The sequence below is a fragment of the Nerophis ophidion genome, linkage group LG12, assembly GCF_033978795.1.
Source record: "Nerophis ophidion isolate RoL-2023_Sa linkage group LG12, RoL_Noph_v1.0, whole genome shotgun sequence".
Classification (NCBI taxonomy): domain Eukaryota; kingdom Metazoa; phylum Chordata; class Actinopteri; order Syngnathiformes; family Syngnathidae; genus Nerophis; species Nerophis ophidion.
The window spans coordinates 53,330,069-53,355,068 of record NC_084622.1 but is presented as its reverse complement, the minus strand read 5'-3'; the positions used below and the strand labels follow the sequence as shown (position 1 = coordinate 53,355,068).

At 40.3% G+C, this 25,000-nt stretch overlaps 1 protein-coding gene across 1 annotated transcript in view; it reads right to left on the bottom strand.

Annotated features, from left to right (window-relative positions):
- The window catches only part of mrpl23 (mitochondrial ribosomal protein L23), a 95,363-nt gene that overhangs the window by 41,128 nt on the left and 29,235 nt on the right, over nt 1-25,000 (bottom strand). The window contains exons 3-4 of the mRNA XM_061917739.1: nt 17,595-17,677; nt 5,792-5,865 (exon numbers count right to left, since the gene is read on the bottom strand). Coding sequence (XP_061773723.1) covers nt 5,792-5,865; nt 17,595-17,677 — 157 coding nt within the window. The remainder of the gene's footprint in view (nt 1-5,791; nt 5,866-17,594; nt 17,678-25,000) is intronic.

Genomic DNA, 25,000 nt, shown 5'->3' with positions numbered 1-25,000 from the left:
TCAACTCCCCTGCTCAGCCCCCCCACACCCTCACACACACACACACTTTCCCACACACAGTGCAGATTTCACACATGCAGACTCTTCCCCCAATAGTGGGATCCCCCCCACACCATCTAAGCTTGAGGAAAATGGCCGTCACGGAACCCCGCTAACAGGAGGCCTCCTCTTAACCACAAACCAAGAGTAAGGCATGAGAGAGAACAAACACATCACAGATGCAATATTAGCTGATGGAGGGAGCATGGAGAAAGAGGGTCGAGATGTAGGGGGAGAGGGAAAGACGAGGGTGGAAAGGGGGGGGCTCGATGTGAGCATCAACCTACAGAACACTCTCCCACATGTGGAGTCAATTAGGAACAATCTTTTGTACCCACTGCTGCAATGGAGAAGGTTCTCCGTGGTTGTGTATGCGCACGTACGTACGTGTGCACGTCCGTGCAGCCAAAAAAATAGGTCAGATATTTGGTTTATTTGCAAACATTTTTAAAAGGTGGCCGTGGGCCCAGCACAATACTGCACACGTTAATTAAATATGTCATGTGATGAACATGAGTCACAAATCACAGATCGATTCAAAATAATCCACAAAGTCAACGCGTACAGACACATGCACACACAACATACTGTAGATGTCATTGGAGCAGTGTAAGTTCAGGCCAGCAGGGAAGGAGCGAGAGGAAATTGGGCCCAAGTTTGGCATGGCTGAAATGGCACAGTGAGTGCACCCTCGTCCTTGAGGGCCCAGTATGCATGAATTATGTACATACAAGGTTTCGGTGAGACGAGGCAGCATCTCAAACTTTGCAGTGAATACCAGACCACTTCCTTGATAGCAGAAGAGGCAGTCTCCACTTTTGAAAGTTTCATGGCTGCTTTAATTATGTATCTAATTTGTTGTGTTTACACAATTTTCATTATTCATCCATTTCAAGACAGATGGTTGCCTGTCAAGTGGAAAGCGCTGCATAAACAAGCACCAGCATTGGTGTTAGGGTATCTGGGCAAGATCAAAAATGCAAGAAATAAAACAGAAGCCTGAGGTTGCGGCTTGTCCAGGGTGTACCCCGCCTTCCGCCCGATTGTAGCTGAGATGGACACCAGCGCCCCCCGCCACCCCAAAGGGAATAAGCGGTAAAAATGGATGGATGGAAAACACAGGCCTCTTGCATTTTAGCTGTGCTTCAAAGGTGCATTCAAACGGTGACTTTCATGACATTCGGAGTAAGGATTGTTTGATTTCATCTACAAGAAGACTTCAAACACTGTCAGTAATGGACGATGACAAGGACACAAACCTGGGCTCAAACACAGGTGTTAATACTTTTTAATAGGGATGTCCGATATTGGCTTTCTTACCGATATTGCTCACGTCATAATACCCTTCCGACACTAACATTAACCAGTTCTTCCCTCAAATCAATGTCAGGTGTTATAGAACAAAGTATTGTGTACGGGCAAACTGTAGAACAAAATATGAAACTGTGTACCAATAGAATATTTAAAAACAATCAATTACAGGTATTTTAAATTTATATTTTTGGCCAACAACTCCCTTTCTGTCTTTCACACAGGAAGGGAACTAGATTGGAAGTAAATATGTGAAACTTAAAAGTGTGAATGAATTAGCAGTATTAGACATGAAGAGGTAGGAATAAATATAAGCGTTCTTCTCCTAACTACTTTTAGGCCATAACGAATTGTGTAACTGTACAGGTCTGAAACAATTTGTATCACATCATATGATTATAAAGTGCTGCTAAAAATCCCCAATTTATACGTTTGTTATTTTTAGCAGGCGTTCTGATTTAATTCTGACATTACACAATAGATGTGTGACATGATGCAGGAGAAACTCTTTCTGGACACAGTCACAGATAGACATGTTGTATCCCATTTTTCTCTACTTTGTCTCTCCTTTTTTTATGTAGCTCCGCCAGTTGCTTTCATTGTTTTGCTGCACGCTGCGTAGACTGGAGTAAAACATTGAGAGGTTTTAATGAGTCTAGTTAAAAGTACTGTATTGAAGGAAGACACCTTACTCACCCCACATAACCAACACTTTACACTCATATAGCAGATTCTACTTTTTCAGTCAAAAAACATGAAAATAATCTCACACCGCAGATGTATGAAAATAAATCTGATATCACATTATTGTGACCAAAATAATCAGTTATGCTTATAGAGATATTGTTGAATGTGCTCAAAAAGTACTTAAACATCAACTAAACTCTTTATAATTTTTGAAATAACTAAGATATATGCAGTATAGGGCTGGGTGATATATCGATTTGATTTATATATTCAATTTTTTTGCTGCAGACAATTTAAAAATAGAAAAAATTTATTATATTCTCCTCTTGCGCCAGCATACTTTTTGCCCCTCAGGAGCTTCAGTAACTGGCGCCGACCCCTTACTTCCTTTACGCCACACATAGCAAACCCTGGCTAATGCTAAGGCTAACAAGAGCGAGGCGTTTGTTCTAAAGAAAAGTGTTGTCTGTACTTTGGTTTGGAACAAAAAGGCACCACTTTTCCTACATGTTCTGTTACAGCCGTATTCCAAAATTTTACCAATCAATTTTGTCCTCAAATTCTCCACAAAAATTTCCCTATAATGACAATGTGAAAAGGTTTTTTTAAAATACATTTTTGCAAGTTTAAAAAATGTAATTATTAAAACTAAACTAAAGAACTAAAAAAACACCTAAATAAGTATTCACAGTCTTGATCAATACTTTGTTAATGCACCTTTGGCAGCAATTACAGTCTCAAGTCTTTTTGAATACGATGCCATAAGCTTGGAACACCTATCTTTGGGCATTTTTGCCCATTCTTCAGAGATGTTTATTCGGATACATGCCTGGCCTCGGGCTCCACTCTACCATACAGGCCTAATTGCTGTATTGCTGCAGAGATGGTTGTCCTTCTAGAAGGTTCTCCTACCTCTATAGAGGAAGGCTGTGGCTTTGACCGAGTGACCATTGGGTTCTGAGTCACATCCACGACTTGGGACATCCCCCTCAATCTCTTAGTTTAGACGGCCGGCCAGCTCTAGGAAGAGTCCTGGTGGTTCTAAACGTCTTTTATTGCTCACTGGGATCTTCAAGGCAGCAGTTATTTTTAATTACCCTTCCCAGATGTGTGCCTTGATGCAATCCTGTCTCAGAGTGCTCTGCCATGCACTGTCAAGTGTGTGACCTTATGTATAGACAGGTGTTTGCCCTTCCAAACCATGTCGAATAAACTGAATTTACCACAAGCGGACCCCAGTTAAGCTGTAGAAACATCTCAAGAACCCAACCATCCATCCATCTTCTTCCACTTATCCAATGATGGTCTCAAAGGTGATCAGTTGAAACAGGATGCGCCTGATCTCACTTTTAAGCTTCATGGCAAAGGCAGTGAATACTTAAGTAGATGTGATTTCCTAGTCTTTAAATTCTAATACATTTGCAAAAATCTAAAAAAACAAAAAAAATATTTTCACATAGCAAGTATGGGGTATTTATTGTGTGTAGAATTTAAGAATGTAATGGTAAACGGTATAATGAAACACTGCTGTAAAATTTCCGACGGTTAGTATTACCGTTTAAATTTTAAATTTGAGAAAAACTTCCTGGAATCAAAGTCGTAGCAGCGCTGGTACATGCGTACTAGTGTCGTTTGGCTTGAAAATCATGACAGACAAACTACACAGACTTTGCCCCAGAGATTTCCCCTTAAACAGAGCCAAGCAATTGGTTTAACTTCATTTTCCTTTGCTTCATTTCCATGGCGTCTCGCCAGATGGCGACAGTTGTGGACAATATTGGAGACGGACGCATCTGTCCCACACTAAAAGTATACAGCGAAGATGATAACCTTTTGTAGCTTTTATTTTCTGAATACACCGTCCATCAATTTTTTTGATGTTGCTTTTATTTTCTCAATCATCTTTATGTTACGACATTCTGTGTATGTGTCTAAGGCTAGCAGTTAGCACTTAAAGTACCTGTAATGTTGTGAAAAAACAGCTCGTTAAAGGCCTACTGAAACCCACTACTACAGACCACGCAGTCTGATAATCTATACATCAATGATGAAATATTAACATTGCAACACATGCCAATACAGCCGGGTTAGTTTACTAAATTGCAATTTTAAATTTTGCGTCGAAAGATCCTTCTGAAAAGTCACGGTGTGCGCGTGACGTCACAGATTGTAGAGGACATTTTGTTCTAGCATCGTTCCCAGCTATTAAGTCGTCTGTTTTCATCGCAAAATTCCACAGTATTCTGAACATCTGTGTTGCTGAATCTTTTGCAATTTGTTCAATGAACAATGGAGACATCAAAGAAGAAAGTTGTAGGTGGGAAGCGGTGTATTGCGGCCGGCTTTAGCAACACAAACACAGCCGGTTTTTCATTGTTTACATTCCCGAAAGATGACAGTCAAGCTTTACTATGGAACAGAAATGTCAAGCGAACACGGTTGGATTGGACCACACACACACACACACACACACACACACACACACACACACACACACACACACACACACACAAAGTACAGTGTATTATGTGTATTAATAAAAAACATTTTACCATTCTGTATTCTGAAGGCGATCTATGTCGTGCGCTACTCCAGCATCAATATGTGTCCTCCTGACCGTCAGCGTCGGGTTCAAAGCGGAATGGCTTAATCCCTTGTTGCGGTTGGGCCTGGCCGAGTGGTCCTGCCACCCCCTCGGCTGCCACGGCGCCTCTCACAGCAACTTCCCTATCTGAATCGCTCCCACTGCCCTCTTGTCCCAATTTTTTTATATTTTTTTTTAGTCCTTCACTCTCACTTTCCTCATCCACAAATCTTTCATCCTCGCTCAAATTAATGGGGAAATCATCGCTTTCTCGGTCCCAATCGTTCTCTCTGCTAGTGGCCCTGATTGTAAACAATGTTCAGATGTGAGGAGCTCCACAACCCGTGACGTCACGCGCATATCGCCTGCTACTTCCGGTACAGGTAAGGCTTTTTTATCAGCACCAAAAGTTGAGAACTTTATCGTCGATGTTCTCTACTAAATCCTTTCAGAAAAAATATGGCAATATAGCGAAATGATCAAGTATGACACATAAAATAGACCTGCTATCCCCGTTTAAATAAGAAAATCGCATTTCAGTAGGCCTTTAAGACGACAGCTGGATCCTTTCTTTTACTGTTACATAGACACATGACACTTCAGACTATACTTTTGTTTTTGTTAGCAACAATCTCAACAGTATTTAGCGCTACATCTGTACATGTTGAATTGGGGGGTGGGTGTGGAGACAACAGCAGGACAATCTCTTCATTCCAAGACTATTAAATGTAGTCCCCGCTCCACCACCAAAGTGTGGCTGACATTAAAGACATTCGCAGTGAAAATAATTCTTTCGGCATAAACCACTTGTCTCGATTGGAATCAAAATTTGAGCCGAATGTTTGTGATCGAGTCGGAATATTTCGAATGGCGTGCTTACAGAAGCATTTTTATTCTGGTTAGGTTTTTGATCCGATTTAATGTGTCCATGTGCACATAGCTACTGTTGTCCCATGAAAATATAGGATAACATTTTTTCCAGAAATGTGAGGGGTCTACTCGTTCATGCATCATATATACATTACATATACAGAGGGTCAGGGACAGAGCAGTAAAATAAGTGTAAAGATTTGCATCTCCCACAGTTAACAAGACCGGAGTCATCCAGCGCTTGCTTTCTGAACAACATACAGAATAAGAAAAAGAACAAGTGCGTGTGTGTCTTCTTACCAGCTGAACATACGCCACTTTATAGTCAGGTTGCTTAACCCTCTGGTTGAGGTGGTTTCTCTTCTTGTTGGAACCTGACAAATACAAAAATAGATTATATTACCTGCATGTTTAAACCACAAAGAAGGCAAATATGAATTGTTAGACAATCATTACATTTCAATGTCCTGAGATAAAATGGAGTCATTACATTAGTCTGACTAAAACCTCACTTTAAAATAGAGTACCCATGTACAAAAGACACCCTGATTAGAGTTTAATCAATACATTTGTATTGAATATGAACCATTTCTCCTATTTGGTATAGTTTGAGAGAAATTCAATCAATCAATCAATCAATGTTTACTTATATAGCCCTAAATCACTAGTGTCTCAAAGGGCTGCACAAACCACCACGACATCCTCGGTAGGCCCACATAAGGGCAAGGAAAACCCACACTCAGTGGGACGTCGGTGACAATGATGACTATGAGAACCTTAGAGAGGAGGAAAGCAATGGATGTCGAGCGGGTCTAACATGATACTGTGAAAGTTCAATCCACAATGGATCCAACACAGTCGCGAGAGTCCAGTCCAAAGAGGATCCAACACACAGCAGCGAGAGTCCCGTTCACAGCGGAGCCAGCAGGAAACCATCCCAAGCGGAGGCGGACCAGCAGCGCAGGGATGTCCCCAGCCGATACACAGGCGAGCAGTACATGGCCACCGGATCGGACCGGACCCCCTCCCCAAGGGAGAGTGGGACATAAAAGAAAAAGAAAAGAAACGGCAGATCAACGGGTCTAAAAAGGGAGTCTATTTAAAGGCTAGAGTATACAAATGAGTTTTAAGGTGAGACTTAAATGCTTCTACTGAGGTGGCATCGCGAACTGTTACCGGGAGGGTATTCCAGAGTACTGGAGCCCGAACGGAAAATGCTCTATAGCCCGCAGACTTTTTTTGGGCTTTGGGAATCACTAATAAGCCGGAGTCCTTTGAACGCAGATTTCTTGCCGGGACATATGGTACAATACAATCGGCAAGATAGGATGGAGCTAGACCGTGTAGTATTTTATACGTAAGTAGTAAAACCTTAAAGTCACATCTTAAGTGCACAGGAAGCCAGTGCAGGTGAGCCAGTACAGGCGTAACGTGATCAAACTTTCTTGTTCTTGTCAAAAGTCTAGCAGCCGCATTTTGTACCAACTGTAATCTTTTAATGCTAGACATGGGGAGACCCGAAAATAATACGTTACAGTAGTCGAGGCGAGACGTAACAAACGCATGGATAATGATCTCAGCGTCTTTAGTGGACAGAATGGAGCGAATTTTAGCGATGTTACGGAGATGAAAGAAGGCCGTTTTAGTAACGCTTTTAATGTGTCCCTCAAAGGAGAGAGTTGGGTCGAAGATAATACCCCGATTCTTTACCGTGTCGCCTTGTATAATTGTTTGGTTGTCAAATGTTAGAGTTGTATTATTAAATAGAGTTCGGTGTCTAGCAGGACCGATAATCAGCATTTCCGTTTTTTTGGCGTTAAGTTGCAAAAAGTTAGCGGACATCCATTGTTTAATTTCATTAAGACACGCCTCCAGCTGACTACAATCCGGCGTGTTGGTCAGCTTTAGGGGCATGTAGAGTTGGGTGTCATCAGCATAACAGTGAAAGCTAATACCGTATTTGCGTATGATGTCACCTAGCGGCAGCATGTAGATGCTGAAGAGTGCAGGGCCAAGGACCGAACCCTGGGGAACTCCACACGTTACCTTAACGTAGTCCGAGGTCACATTGTTATGGGAGACACACTGCATCCTATCAGTAAGATAAGAGTTAAACCAAGACAGGGCTAAGTCTGACATACCAATTCGTGTTTTGATACGTTCTAATAAAATATTATGATCGACGGTATCGAAAGCAGCGCTAAGATCGAGGAGCAGCAACATAGATGACGCATCAGAATCCATCGTTAGCAATAGATCATTAGTCATTAAACAATATATTTTTGGCAATGCAAACAAATTAGTATTTTTTCATGGTTTAATTTTAATCATGAAAAAACAATAGTGATTATTATTTATCGTTTTGCTAAATTCAATCGGACAACATTATTGTTCCTGCGCATCTTTATTTTAGCTACAACAGATTGTCAATTGTCATCAGTGGTCTCCGCCTTGTGAAAAAATAGTTTTTTTAACTACAAAATTTGAGATGCAGGATTGTGATACAATATTACAACTGCCTTCTTGAAACACTTTCAGGCCCATCCCACTGTTATGTTTATCTTATCTTTTATTTTGTATCAAACAAAGATGCTATATTTGTTTTCTATAGTTTTCAATGCCTTTTAGTAAGCAGAGTTTGCCAGCACATTCCTTTATAAAAAAAAAAAAATAGTGTACCAGATGGTAGATTTGGCCACCCCAACAATTTTGTCAACCTGCCAGCTCAGTGTGTTGTAACAATTGCACCATCCTTCATCCTTCAGTCAAAATTTCCCCCCAAAAAAGCTTAACTATTTTATTTAAATAATCTGCGTAGAGTCGATTTTGGCTAAATACATGCACACATTGCATTGCAATTGCAGCTCTACGTTTAATTTCATAAGTAACAAATAGTCTTGGAGTCAATTAAAGGTGTGTCATTTAATTAATGTGATCCTCTGCATGCAACAGAAGATGAGAAATTGTCTTTCTGTGTTTCCCGTAACTATGCGGTAATCTGTAGTATGTACTGAAGAAAAATATTCTTCAATAATGTGCAATATTTTGAATAAATGGTAAACTTGCTGCTTGTGCGGAAAAACATGACAAGCTGTCATTTAAATAAGACAAAATAAAAATAATAACTTTGTTTAATAAAACAAGGCGCAGACCTGTTAAACAATAACGGTCCCCTAAACTTCTTGTTGTGAAATTGACACTTTAGAAAGAAAAAAATGAACAAAAAAAATGTTCACTTTCCGGAGGGTATCAGAAATTATGCAAATAAATACACAACTAAGTGTATCGCCTGTCCTTTCCCTTCTTTTAGGGCCACGGTTTTGTTTCTTTTTCTGTACTTTTTGTAAGTAAAGACAACTTTTTTACCTCTCAAAGTTATTTTGTTAGTCATCAGGAACTTCATTATAGTAATCGGTGGTAAACTGAATACTATGAGACTTTTACTTAAAGTTAATATAAACTAAACAACACTTTCAAATTACTATTTGTATTATTTGACTACTTGTATACATCAGAGCTTCTCACCAATGCATTGTTGGATTTTTTAAAAACTCAAATACCATAACATATGTCCGTAAAAATGTCCAAATAAGTCCTATATAGATGGCACGCTCATCAAAATGCTAAAATCCGTTTGTTGATGCATATTAGTGCTGAAAATGCAATTGCCATGGTAACAGTTTATAACATTTAAAACATTCCACTGTGGTAGGTTATTAGTGTATGTGTCGGGTACATATTGCGAGTAATCATCAAAAAAGTAGCCAACTGCTCAGAAAAAGCCCTTAGCAGAGTTGTAAAAGACGAATTCCCTCCCACCCAAAGCTAACTAGAGGACCCTATTTGGGTGGGAAACCAAGTTAAGATATGTTTCCCTCTGTGCGTGTGTGTTTGCAGTCAAACCGAAATGTACAGGTAAAACTGAATAGCTCTGACCTGAAAGACACTGACTTGTCCCACCATAAACAATAATACAATTATAGAGTGGCTTTGAAGACACACACGGGCATGATGGGAAAACATAAAAGTTCAGGTAATCCTTTCCAAACACATACACACAGGCAATGCTTTCATAAAACACTTGCAAATGCAAGCACTCCTACTTTCTCCCACTCAGAGATTGCGGTTTGGCAGCCAGATATCACATTACAAATCCCAGACCAGAGGGGTATCCATGGCAACTCCTTCCAAAATAGCCCTGCTACCCATGGAGGAAAGAAAGGGTCCTTTGCGCCCCTCACTCTTCTCTGCCTCTTCAAGCTTTCAATGGAGTGAAACTCTCAACATAGACAGGGATACCTTCTTTGACGCACTACGGGAATCAGAGAAGGCCCAAGACGCCCCTTTCTACTCATACACCACTCACGGTTTCCTCCTGCCCCTCTCTTGAAGGGCTCTCCAAGCTTTAGTAAACACATTTGAGGGTCATTCACAATGTAGACTAGTGCTAACAGGGATAAGGCTAACTTGTACCCTTAACACACTGCGGTTATACATGTTTTACTTATGAGAATTGCAAGTCACGTGCTCAAGGATATACCAAGATCATGACTCCTTCAGGAGGCTGTGCATACTGTGGATACTGTATGGAAGCTTTAACCGGTGTTTTAAATAGCTGTTCCAACATTGTTTAGTTCAAGGGAAGTAGTAAAGTGTTTCAAAGAAAAATGAGTGAACCCGAAAACATGATTTCCGCTGACAAACATTCCTTGTCTTCATGATGACAGCATTTACCTTAATTTCCGGTCTATAAGCCACTCACTACGACTTTGAACCCCGCGTTTTTATACAATGTTTCGCCTAATTTATTATTTTTTTTCCGGGTTCCCAAGTTTCACATGCCGTTATTAATTGACCTTGTCACGTCAGACCAATGAAATTGCTAAATGGGTCACGGTTGACAAATGTAATCTGTTCACATAATTCCAACATGGATTGAACTTTCCCAGTATCATGTTAGACCCGCTCGACATCCATTGCTTTCGGTCCCCTAGAGGGGGGGGGTTGCCCACATCTGAGGTCCTCTCCAAGATTTCTCATAGTCAGCATTGTCACTGGCGTCCCACTGGATGTGAATTCTCCCTGCACACTGGGTGTGAGTTTTCCTTGCCCTTTTGTGGGTTCTTCCGAGGATGTTGTAGTCGTAATGATTTGTGCAGTCCTTTGAGACATTTGTGATTTGGGGCTATATAAATAAACATTGATTGATTGATTGATTCTGTGCACTCACCCTGATCTCAGAAAGGACGCAAGGAAATGCTCACGACCCAACTAAAGCCGAAATCTTTCAACTCGACGTTCGAAAAAGGAAACGGTCCAGATATAAATTCACCTCCACCAACGGGCTTCGGAAGTCCAGACCACCACATGTGAGAAAAGGGACAAACTCAGAGCCCATCCGCCTCCAGACGCAAGTCTCGCCGTGGTACGAAGCAACCCCAAATCCCCTCAACTCCAACACGGAAAAATCACGCAGAAGGAAAAGAAGGACAAAGAAGACAAAGCTTGACGATAGCTTATAACCGTGTTAAAGGCACTGTCTTGAAACTGTTAGAATTGTGATTGAGTGCCTGTTTGAATTGTTCATGTTTCAATGTGTACACCTGTGGCTAATAGAAATGTTTACGCCCAATATATGTACTAAACAAAATTTGTCCAAAAATTAGGTTGGTGTAGCTTAAAACAGGTGCGCTTTATAGCCCGGAAATTGAGGTGAGTCACATCACACCTACTCAGTGGCCTAGCGAATAGAGTGTCCACACTGAGATCGGTAGGTCGTGAGTTCAAACCCCGTCCGAGTCATACCAAAGACTATAAAAATGGGACCCGTTACCTCCCTGCTTGGCACTCAGCATTAAGGGTTGTAATTGGGGGTTAAATCACCAAAAATGATTCCCGGGCGCAGCACCGCTGTTGCCCACTACTTCCCTCACCTCCCAGGGGGTGACCACATCTAGTATGTGTGTGACAATCATTGGTACTTTAACTTTAAATCATGTTACAGGGTTTCTAGAGCAGGGGTGGGCATTACGTCGATCGCGATCGACTGGTCGATCTCGGAGGGTGTGTCAGTCGAGCTCAAGCCAGGCATTAAAAAATAGACATAAAAATGAGCAATCATACCAAGACTTCACTTTCGTCAGTTGTTTGACATTCTCGGCACCCGAGGATCTTGTGAGATGACGCTGGCTGCTGCGAGCTCATATTTAAGAAAAAAATCACTAACAGGGCGGACGCAGAGAAACACATTTTATTTCTCGAGACTCCGTACCTACTGTCAAAACTCTAAAGACCGACTGCACAGTTCCTGTCTTCACCATAAAAGACCTGTTTCATCCTGCCTGTGCTAACAAAATAAGAGTCTCAGAAAGCTAGCGTGCACAAGCTAGCAAGCTACGGAGTTTGATACCAATGTATTTCTCCCCCGCCCTCAGCGACCGCTTTCTCACTTGCTTGCCCACCCGCACACTCACTGACGTCACTCACCTGCTGCCAGACATTAAAGGGCCACACACATATGCTACTCTCATAACAAAGTGTTTAAAAACGAGTATGCAAGTTGGACAAATGAGATGCCAAATCCAACCACTTTCATGTGGTATTGGACAGAAAGGAGGACTTTTCTTTTCCTCCATTTGAAAATGCGGACGTTATCAGCACCACTGTCTAATTCCAATCAATGCAAGTCATCAGAATCAAATACACCAACTTATATTCTTGTCTTCATGAAAGAAAGGAATCTATGTGTGTTAAACATGCTTGTATTATCATTAAACACCATTAACTTGTTAACAAAAATGTCTCTTTCATAAATAAATAAATATTAATTATATATAGGAATGAGGTAGATCTCCTCGACTTGGTCAATTGAAAAGTAGCTCACCTGCAGAAAAAGTGTGAGCGCCCCTGTTCTAGAGGTATCAGTAAATCTAATTTAAAGCTTGTTAATGCCAATCTAATGGACATGTTCTACTGCCCATGCGTATAAAATACAGTCAAGAATGTACAGTTGTGTGTATACTAGGGGTGTAACGGTACGTGTATTCGTATTGAACCGACACGGACATATAAGTAGCGCACCGCACGTTGTGTACCATGAATTGATTTACGTGGACCCCGATTTAAACAAGTTAAAAAACTTATTTGGGTGTTACCATTTAGTGGTCAATTGTACGGAATATGTACTGAACTGTGCAATCAACTAAGAAAAGTTTCAATCAATCAAAAATTGTAGGGAATATGTACTGAACTGTGCAATCTACTAATAAAAGTTTCAATCAATCAAAAAAACAACAACACACAGCATGCTAGCAACGACTGGGCTATGATAGACTGCCCATACCTCCTCTTTTCACGGGATAAGTCCTCTTTGCGGAGATGTCCAGGTGGAGTTTCTTAAATGCCTCAAATGTCCGGCATTTTAAGTTAGGTTTGCGTGTATTTTCAATGTACGTTCAGGGTTAAGAAGGGGTTAAAAACAAAAACAAAAAGTGGTGCACGCAGCATTAACAATCGTGAGGGAGGACAGAGACAGAGAGCGAGAGAGTTTGGATAAATGCGCATGCGTCGCTAGGCTCTGCTTTTTAAATAAATAAATAAATGGGTTGTACTTGTATAGCGCTTTTCTACCTTCAAGGTACTCAAAGCGCTTTGACACTACTTCCACATTTACCCATTCACACACACATTCACACACTGATGGAGGGAGCTGCCATGCAAGGCGCCAACCAGCACCCATCAGGAGCAAGGGTGAAGTGTCTTGCTCAGGACACAACGGACGTGACGAGGTTGGTACTAGGTGGGATTTGAACCAGGGACCCTCGGGTTGCGCACGGCCACTCTGCCACTGCGCCACGCCGTCCATTTGTCCATTGATTAATCAAATTTTATTTTTTATTGTCTGTAGCAGGGGTGTCAAAAGTGTGCCCCGGAGGTCATTTGCGGCCCACAGCTAATGTTTTAAAGGCCCCCGGCACATTTTAAAAATACTATTAAAATGAACAAAAACATAAACAAAAGTGAAATAAAAAAGCTTAAAGGCTAAATGTAATTTAGAAAAAATTGCAACGTTGACTAATAAAACAAAGCTGTTGTTTTCTTCTTTCAAACTGTCATTGCTCAAAACATTATCGTGAATCAAAATCAATGTTATTATGAATTATTGACCTATCCAAGTTTCCCATTACTTCACATCAAATATTCCACTAAGAAAAATATTTTTGGTGGAAGATTTAGCAAATTTGTTAAATAAATAATCAAAAAATGTATAAATATTTTTTCTTACTGTGCCGAAAATGAACCGAACCGTGACCTCTGAACCGAGGTACGTACTGAACCGAAATTTTTGTGTACCGTTACACCCCTAGTGTATACACACAATTTTAAACGTTTGACAACGATAATCTTGAATAGTTGAAAACTTTACATTGACTGTTATTATATAGTGAAAGAAAATTGGCTAGCAAGGACTGTTTCCTCTAAGAATGCTTTTTAATTTTTTTCTGTAGTAGTAGTAGAGGGAACAGCTGACAGTTGTGGTGGCAACAGCAGAAGTGACTTTGTTGGTCATGCCAAACAAATGTGACACTGTTTACTGCCTTTAATCGCCGACAAGCTTGATTAGCTAACAGCATGTGTAATTTTACCACATTGATGCCCAATGAGCAAAGTTTGGAGTCTTTTTGCACACGTTTCAGAACACTTCTTTGGGTGTACAATGGACAGGCTTTAACCAAGATTTAAAAAATTAGTGAGCTAGCCAATTTTGATGAAATTTACAGTTTCCCAATCTCCCTAAACGTATTAATGTTCTTGCTTTCGCTACAGCATGGGCGTGTTCACAGAATGTAGCATTCCAAGCATCTGGTGTTCTGACTTGGTCGTAGACAACAGCCAATTAGAAGGTTCCGCCTGACAATCATCACACTGTACATTCAATCAAAAATTATATGAAAGGGGAACTGCACTTAATCTCTCTAAATACACATTCAATTCAGAATTAGTTGATCAATATAATATACTCAAAAGTAATTTTTAAAAATGTATCTTTTAAAAAACATGCTGTAGAAATATATTAACTGGGGAATACATTTTTATATGGGATACATTTTTTCAAAATTGTTAAAAGGTCTTATAAAATAATAAATTACAGGATACTAGAGAATGCAAATGATGCATATGTTTGGAAATGGATAAAAAATGTAAATATTTTTTAAAAAACATCTCTAGGGATAGGCACCGAATCCGGTACTTTTTTGCACCGACAGAACCCCTTCGGGCACCAATTAACTCAAAGTCCAACCGTGCCATGTTTTGTTAACTGGTTTGCGCGTGACGTCATGTCCAGTTGCAGTCTCAGCTGACTCGAACAAAGGAGTAGGAATAAACGGTATTAATGATAACAGCAGTAACACTCCCGACGGTTGTTAGCATTAGTGTTTTGAATTAAAATGTGCGAAAAGCAGTGATTAAAACCGGCACATTGATAAACTCATGGACTGACTGGCCCTGGCTCGATAGCTTAAATGCTAACATCTTTTGCGATTCTTTCCACGGTTTCTTTGACGTGGAAATCATAGCCCTATATATAAAAATACAATTAAATAACATGTACTTGACTTTCAAGGTGAGGTAGGGACATGCCTTTAAGGGTATGGGGGTAATATAATGGTAAGAAAAATACTGGTTGGTGTGCGTACGTGCGTGCACGTATAACTACTTAGGGCTCTGACGCCAAATTAGTAAGCAAAAGCTGTGTGTTTGTGTGTAACCCTACTGGGTTGTCTTGGGACATCTGGAGGTTGGAGTTTTCAATCATAAGATTATACGATAAGCAACAGTGTGTGTTAGATGAAAAGGCAGCCAGGCAAAATGCACCAGCAACTAGATGCTAGAATAAGTCAGGCAACCAAACCCAACTCTTCTGTGTACACAAGAAAACGTCTCACTGCTCCACTGTGTGACAAACACTGACTAAGCTTTCACGCACTAAATTAGTCTGATTTCTCAAATACTTTGTTTTTTTTATTGTAACACCTACATGTGAAGACTCAGTGTCCATGCATGCACTCTATTGCAACTATTGGTCAAACGCCTTGTGCCTCCCGAACACTGGGGGCCACTTATTTCCTTTTAGCGTGGATTAATGTATTAATTTTCCGGACGACCTACAACATCACACCAAAACAAGAAATCTTTGCAGCTCTTTACATGTCAACAGCCCAGTTCTTGTTGTACCCGATGTCCGCTGTAACATTGCCACATGACAAATATTACGCATTAAATGGCCATGCTGGTGTTAAATAGCAGACAGAATCAAAAAAGTGATGTAAGATTGAGCAATTAACATGACACTACTACCAAGAAGGTCTCAGAATTGCTGGATTGGATGTGGGTCCAAACCAAAGACTTTTGGGAGAGAGTTGTTTTGAATATTTTTGGGATGGAGAATAGAAAGACAACTTTTGAATGTCTCAAAGTTCAATCAATAAATTCTGTGGATTAATGGAATGAGTTTTGAGTCCGAAGGAAAAGACAGTTCATTTGTGCCCCGATACCGCTTCAAATGAGGGTTGCTATTTTTCTGGACAACCTTGCCAGTTGTGTTGGATACAGATTATTGCTAATTAATTTAGAGTTCACAAATGCAGCATGAAAATATTTGTGTACGATTTCTTCTTTCTTCTTTGTCTAGTATACCTGCTTCTCTTCCATCTCACCCGTATTTGTTTGAGAGTCCAAATGAAGCCAGCATTTTCTCTTTCTTTGGCTACATTTTTTAATACATCTCAGTTTATTATTGCTTGCTTGCTCCGCTGTTTGTATGAATAAGTTATCACTTAAATGTTTTGGTTAGGGGTGTAACGGTACACAAAAATTTAGGTTCGGTATGTACCTCGGTTTAGAGGTCACGGTTCGGTTCATTTTCGGTACAGTAAGAAAACAACAAAATATAAATGTTTTGGTTTTTTACCAAATTTGTAAAAATGGTTTGATCCTTTTAACATTGGGAACACTGTAATAATTCTGCCCACGTTAATCAACATTAAACTGCCTCAAATTGTTGCTCAGATTAAATAAAATTACAAAAGTTTTCTGCTACATATAAAAAGTGCAACATTAAACAGTTTCAAGTCAACTCATCTTGCTTAATTTATCACAGCATTTGGGAAGCCTGTAGTAGATTTTTATTATGTAAATGTGATAGCAGGGACCCTGCCATTCAAAGCTTTTCTGTCCGTAAAACACACACACACACACACACACACACACACACACACACACCGCAAAATGAGCTAGCGTTATGCTAAAAGCTAATTCACCTTCACCTCAAGCCAAAACTGCGAGGGAGCTGAGCTGCAGTTTAAGTTTCTAGAAGGTCAACGGGCTCATAGTGATGTTGGTAGTAGTTGACTGTGAGGTGTTTATTATCATTTGGGGAGAGTACGCTGCCTTATGCTCACCTGCTAAACACCTATCTGCTTGACGCTGAAGCATTTACTACATGCGCTCTGAATACGCACTGCTGATTGGCTGTTACCGCTCTGAATACGCACTACTGATTGGCTGTTACCGCTATTGATGTAACCAATCAGATAGTTTTGTGTGGGTGGGACAATGCTGGGTGCTGAGACAGAGGCAGAAGAAGCAAAGCAGCTTGTTAAAACTTTAACTTAGAAACTCGTTCAGTACACCCCCGTACCGAACCGAAACCCTTGTACCGAAACCGTTCAATACAAATACACGTACCGTTCCCCCCTTAATTTTGGTCTTTAGAAGTGAGTAGTAATCGGTAAGCTTGAAAAAAAAAAAGTATATAGTGTGTCCCTACTTCTTCTTATTATTTTTCTGCACACGGACACAGATTCTTTCTGAGATGTGACATTTGATTGAAAACCTTGCATAACCAGTTTGAGGAGGTAATTTGTGCATGCAAAAACGAGGATAATCAGCAGAAACAAAAACTTTACTAGTTTGACCCAATATCTCATTTCTATGCCAATATCAGTTGATAATATCGGTTGGTTGATTTGATCGGACATCCTTTATTCACACTAATAAATAGGGATTCACTTTGTCTGGCCAAAGAAAGATAGACACTTACCAAATTGTATCCTGGTGCGAACTACTCCCACCGGGACGTTATAGATCTTCTCCAGGTAGTTTTTAACGTCATTCTTCGTCATCCTAACCAGATATGCCAGGGTCAAACAGAAGATAGAAAAAACAGACAAGGTCATGTAAGACTCTCGGTAGCAGTATTAAAGGGTAATGATTATATTTATATTGAACCAATGGAGGCCAGGCAGTGACATGTACACACAATCTGCTGTAATATGACTTATTATACTGCAAAACACTACATTCATAAACACACTGTATATCCAGTTGTATCCCTTTGAGGCAAGAAAAGTCAGAACAGAAATGTGAGGGATCGTCATCACCTAATTAGCTGTATGTATTGATCGTGCACAGTGAAACCCTATACAGGAAGCTGGCTTGGCACCAACCAATCTCCTGGCCCATCCAAGCTTACGGTAGCCCACTGGGCAGCATTTGAAACATACTGCTCTGACCAGAGGAAGAAAGGCTTTTAACTGCTAATCAATTTAGCCAATTGGATTAGCCTGGTAGAGAGCACTTTCCAAATGCCTGACAAAGTGCTTTAAAGTGACGCTGTGGTCTAACATAAGTACCTCGGATATGGCATCTATCACATGTGCTTCTTTGATTGAATGCGATAATGTGCATCTGAATTTTATAAGGATACAATACAATACCTTGAACGGTTGGAACAATATCATGTGAGGCAAATAAAAATATATTCTAGAAACATAAATAATCCTTCAACTTCTGTGTGGTGTAATTATTGTTCAATACTACACAAGAAATTTCCTATTCCACAATAATGGTACAGATTTTCCTATTAAAACCAAAATGTACCGTTAAAATGTTTTATGTGAAAACAGTCTAATTGGCAGGTAATCTGTTATCTGCCCTGAGAAAAAATCATGTTATTTCAATAAAACGAGAGATCTTAAAAATTGCAAACAAATAGTCATTCATAATCACCATGAAATATAGTCTAATCCAATTCTAATACAACTGTCCACATTTCCCCTGTTAAATTGCAGAAAAATGCACCTTTTGCATCAGATCTGCATAATACAGTGGGACAATTTATTGTTGGATGCCCTTCTGAAATTTACACTTTTGCAAGGACACAGGAACAGTACATCATGTTTATGGTAGGTTTGTCAGAGAGAGTGAAAAAATATAATTAAAAACATAATAACAAAAACAATGTGAGTAAAACAACAATTCCATTATCTAGTAAAACAACAATTCCATTATCTACCAACCAGTAACATGATGACCCCCACAGACCGTTATGTCCCCTGAAGCACATGTGTTAGTCCAGTCCCATCAGCAAGTGGCTTGGTGATAAGAAAATACTGCTGTCACAATGATTTTGATCCATTTCTATTTCAATTGTACGGTACAGAAAGTGGATTTCTTGACACGGGAAAGGTGAGAAAAAATGCTACTTCATAAAGTAGAGTGCCTATCATTCACAATCATTATGACGGACAAGAACACGTCTTTATTTTTAATTAGGATTTTAAAGATGATAAAAAAAATGCTTGGAAGATGTGGCTAATGGGAGTCACCGGCGGGGGTTGGGTTGCCGCATTTCAAGCAACGCCGGAAAAGATTTCCTTAGCATACTTATTTCCGTTTCCATAGCAGCGCACTTTCAACAAATGTTTGTTCCTACTTCTGGAAACAAACGCAAGTGTGCGTTAATCATGAAAGACTTGAAAACTAGAACGTTTTCAAGATGCTTTCTGACCAAGGTGAGCCGTTTTTTGGGCAGTCTTATTGACTTACCTCCACTTCAACGGCGTCTTCATTGTTGTAGCATTTAGCTAAATTCCTATATATGGAGATATCCGCTGATGTCAAATTTGGGAAAAACGTCACTATTGGGAAAAATTCTATATTCTAAAAATAGCTAGTTTGGAAAAAGGATAAAGGCAGGCAAGATTTTTTTATAAATATCTCTGCCATGCCTCCATGGTTTTATTTCAAATGTCCAGGTCGCAAATACAAAAAATCAATAGGTAAGAAAACTCGGTTTTGCTTATTAGGTTCCCTTTAAGGATTTTCATTAAAATGTTTAAGGAATAGTTTTGCAAGAATACTTTGTCACATTGAATCTAAATAAATCTGTTGACAAAAAATTAACAAATGGAGGCAAAAATCTGAATTAAATATGGCAGGAAGACAGCGCTACATGTGCTTCCACAACCCCCATACAAAGTGAAGCACACTGACAGTGAAGTGAAGTGAATTATATTTACATAGCGCTTTTCTCGAGTGACTCAAAGCGCTTTACATAGTGAAACCCAATATCTAAGTTACATTTAAACCAGAGTGGTTGGCACTGGGAGCAGGTGGGTAAAATGTCTTGCCCAAGGACACAACGGCAGTGACTAGGATGGCGGAAGCGGGAATCGAACCTGCAACCCTCGAGTTGCTGGCACGGTCACTCTACCAACCGAGCTATGCCGCCCCAGTAGATGCAGTAGTGCAGTAGATCCAGAGGACAAATGAGTTATTGCACCAAAAGATTACTTTTCCTGGAAAGATGGAGCAGGGAACTGGAATAGAAGAAAGTGTTTTGGGGACTGTAAGGCCTCCTGTGATTCATTAGGGGGAATACTGATACTGATTGATGATGACAGGCTCGAAATCTCTTCAGGCTTAGCTATTACACTTAAGTTTTTCTTCAAAATTGCAAAAAATATGCAATTACAATCTGGTATCACATTAAGTAAAATATGGTAGTAAATTATATTTTTTAAAGTGTCAATATGTAACAAAACAAAAAAAGCTGCAGCTTTCAAGCATATGCAAACTACAACTCCATATCTTATTTTCTAATGGTGGGGTACAATAAATCTGGGATAGGATACTCTTGTTGGTTAAAGACAAAAGTCAATCAATATTGTGGGTTCCATTTTGTGGGTTTTTAACCAGATTTTTTTATATACACTGTTAACAAAAAAGCCTTAAAAAACAGGGTATTATAAAAAAAATTAAAAGTATTACAATTTTGCGCTGGTGGATTGCAACCAAATTGTAAGTATCCATCCATTTTCTACCGCTTATTCCCTTTCGGGGTCGCGGGGGGCGCTGGCGCCTATCTCAGCTACAATCGGGCGGAAGGCGGGGTACACCCTGGACAAGTCGCCAACTCATCGCAGGGCCAACACAGATAGACAGACAACATTCACACTCACATTCAAACACTAGGGCCATTTTAGTGTTGCCATTCAACCTATCCCCTGGTGCATGTTTTTGGAAGTGGGAGGAAGCCGGAGTACCCGGAGGGAACCCACGCATTCACGGGGAGAACTTGCAAACTCCACACAGAAAGATCCCGAGCCTGGATTTGAACCCAGGACTGCAGGAACTTCGTATTGTGAGGCAGACGCACTAACCCCTCTCCCACCGTGAAGCCCAAATTGTAAGTAGATCATCAAAATGCAAAAAGAACAACCAGGACCTAAATTTTTTAAAAAAAGGTTGACCATTCTCATAATTTTTAATTTGATATACTGATTGCAAGATTGTTGCACTGACAAGCAAGGCCTATGAAAATCTGCAAATGCTACCATGGTTGGATAGAAGTGAGACTGTTTTGAAATTCCAATAAAAAATGTGACAATGGGGCGGAGACTTGAGGTAAATACTAATGCTTGTCATCTTGCCATAAAAAGTCATTTCTAATGCTAATTGCAGCCCAAAAACTATTTACAGTATATATTGCACCTTTTCCTCCAAATGTCGGACGATGTTGAGTTCCTGGAATGTTAAGTTCTCCCCTTCACGCTGACTGAGCGTTCATCCTCGCCCCGCCAGCCATTCTCTGTAGTTTTAGGAATAAACTTCCCGCAAGATACTGAAAAATATCCATCCATTTTCTACCGCTTATTCCCTTTGGGGTCGCGTGGGGCGCTGGTGCCTATCTCAGCTACAATCGAGCGGAAGGCGGCGTACACCCTGGACAAGTCGCCACCTCATTGTTACATTTTAAATGACATTTTTGAACAACCAAAATGATATATTATATACATGTAGAAAATTGACATGCCTGATAGAATAATTATATAACATGTGCGTTGAACAAAACTTACAGCCGAATACTTTCTTGCTTTTATTATGCACTATCGGTATTACGGACACCAGCTACACCTGTCAAGACCTAATGGACATTGTTTTTGCCACTAGCCATGTGTCTTTGTGACTTTCATCAAATGTATAACATTCCACATGATATAGCAAGACCAGCAAGCTCACCGTGGTTTGTTGTCGGTACGAGGAAACAACGCCGGTGTAGTAGCAAGAGGAAGTAGAAGTGAGGCTGCAGGGGTGGTACTGTATGCTAAGGGTAAACCTCGACCGAGTCTGTATCTCCCCAATGCTAGATACATATGTTACGTGCACATCACATACCTTCTCCCCTGGGTGTTTGTTTATTCTTGCTCCTTTAATGTTTGTAGGGTGTGATTGGACAGCAGACAAGTGCCCAGGAGATAAAGTCTAGGGAGGGAGGGAGCGATCTCTCTCTCTAGCTTTCTCTCTCTCTCACTCTCTCAAGACTATACAAACGTCATGGGTACAGTAACATAATAGAGGCTTGTCCAGGAATATTTTGAATCCTCTAAAATAAAAATAAAAACATAATTGGAGCCTTTTTTCGGGAGTATTTTAAATCCTTTAAAATAAAAAATAAAAACAGAATTGTGGCGAATAAACCTCGGTCAACTTTAAAACGCTGTCATAATGACGTTTCATTTATATTCTATAACAGCCTGTTCTTTTTGCAAGATATAGCTGTACAAGTTGCTGCACTTCGCATTGTGCCCAATGTTACTGCTTGTGTGTTTGCTCATACAGTCAAAACACTTTTTGATTGCACTGTTCGGGAACATTTAGATGGTTACAAACTTGATATTGTTATCATTTTGCGCCAAAGCTTTGACCTACTTTTGAGCGATCATGTTGTTCGCCAGTGCTGAATCAGAACCTGCCGCATTTTGACATGAGTGTGGATGCGTTATATGTGGTGTTTCTTTAATGTTGTGTGTCCTGGGCATGACGTTAAAGTGATCCGGCAGTGGAGGCTCCTCTATGGGGTATTGGGGCACTGGGAGGTTAACCCCTTTACTACTGTTACCCCAGGTGGCCCTTTGCAAAGGACTAGTACCTGACTGCCCCTTAGCCAGGGATACGGTGAAGACCTCAACGGCGGAGCAGGCGGAAGAGGGCAGAATTTAAGAACTACAAAAACGGCTGCGATGGCGGATGAAAGCTGCAGCAGAAAAGGGTCCCCAGTCTTCTTGGACTCCATTGCACTGGACCCCCGACCCGATTCTGTCAAGGATCGTGTGGTGACTGTCTGTGCACCAGTCTCCCTACGTTAAACTAAGTCACACACAGGCATCCTCCATAAAAGGGATACACCCCTGCCAGGATGATCGTCATACTCGTTTGAGTGACCGCCGATGATGATATGCGGTATTTTGTCAGTGTATGCGCAGGAAGCAAAGGTAGGTGAAGTAGCTTTGTGCAATACATGCGTTTTGCGACCAATTGTGTCCTTGTCAGGCTGAAGAGACGTCGTCCCTTTGGGCATCACTGGTTTATTTTCCTATAGTGTTGCAGGGCCGCGGTTATGTGTTCACTACTTACAGTGTTCTCGAGAGCACATCCCTGTGAGCTTGAGGGGTTGTCTATTGCAGATTACTTACCAAACCCGCTGATTTAGAGTGCATGAATACTTGTCACAAAACTATGTGAAAACCAGCACGGTATCCAGAGTCTTAACTTTTCTTGAATCTAGTCATGCATAAACTTCAGTCTTTCTTTGAAATTTTTTGATTTTTTTGAGGACGCTAAACGCAACTACAAAACGTAACTAAAGTAGGCTACTTTTGCTGCTGGTCAAAATTTGACGCTAGCAAAAGCCCAGAGCAAAGCCTAATTACTTGCATGAGATGGGTAAGTCCAAGTTCAACAATTGTGGTTTTAGAACGATCAATTTAATGCATGGTTGAAGCCGGTGGATGGAAACAAATATAGGGTTTGGGACGCAGATGTGGAGGAGGGAAGCGTTTGTAAACATTGCGGTGGAAGTAAATGGAATGATAATGTTAAATTCAAAAGATGCTTAAAGGCCACAAACACTTGCACAACTATTCAAGGATCAACATAACGCCCCCAAAGGAGTGTTATGTGGGTAAAGTGGCCCCAATTGCCAAAAGGAGATCAATATGAGATGTTTAAGAGTGATATCATGCTATTATTTACATTAAGTATATTTGTCTGTGGGGCGGCATAGCTCGGTTGGTAGAGCAGCCGTGCCAGCAACTTGAGGGTTGCAGGTTCAATTCCCGCCTCTGCCAACCTAGTCACTGCCGTTGTGTCCTTGGGCAAGACACTTTACCCACCTGCTCCCAGTGCCACCCACACTGGTTTAAATGTAACTTAGATGTTGGGTTTCACTATGTAAAGCGCTTTGAGTCACTAGAGAAAAGTGCTATATAAATATAATTCACTTGATCATACTTGATCACTAGTGTACTCAGAAAAATAAAACTATCAAAAAAACTTCCATCCATCAAATGTCTACTGCTTGTCCTTTGCTGGTGTGCGACATGGAGAAGTTTCATGTAGATCAAGTTAAACTCACTTCCACACACAGCCAGGGCTCTGCAACCAGGACTTTGCTAATCCCGCCTTTTTCGGAAAGAGAAGTAGACAAATATTTTGTCTTATTTGAGCGTTTAATGTTATAATGTTCGAAATAGCTCAATAGTACAAGAAAATGGGATGTATTAATGTGAATCTAAAATCAAGTGGTTCCACAATACTTCATGAAATACAGGCACAGAAACTGGATGAATGTTGTGACTTTTTTCTAAACCATGTGACATTATTTTACAGTATGTGTGGGCATTAAAACAAGATTGTTTTGTTTTTCCCACTAGTCCGTCACACATTCAGATTAACCTGCATTCTTCTGACAGACAATCCCAGATGTAATTCATCCACAGCTATGACCTTTACAGATTATGTGTGTTTCTATAAAGTAGACTAACTTTCACTCAGCCAAGAAGATTAAGAGTATCAGTTCCAAGTAGTTTAAGGCGGTCTAATTACACGTGTGCACTAAAAGCGTATGCCATGACAATGGTAGGTGAAAGGGCAATAACCTCACCAAAAAAGTACCCGAACAGAAGCAGAATTGACAACATTTGATGACAAAGACAGCTAATATAGACTGTAAGTAAAGTAAAGTAGTAAAGTAAGTAAAGTGTCAGTGATGATTAATGTGGCAAGATGTACATGTTCTGACCACTTTGACATCTTCATAGATTGAATTGTGTTAAGGTCATATAAGTGCACATTTGTGTAATGTTTAAATATTGTAAATGTTGT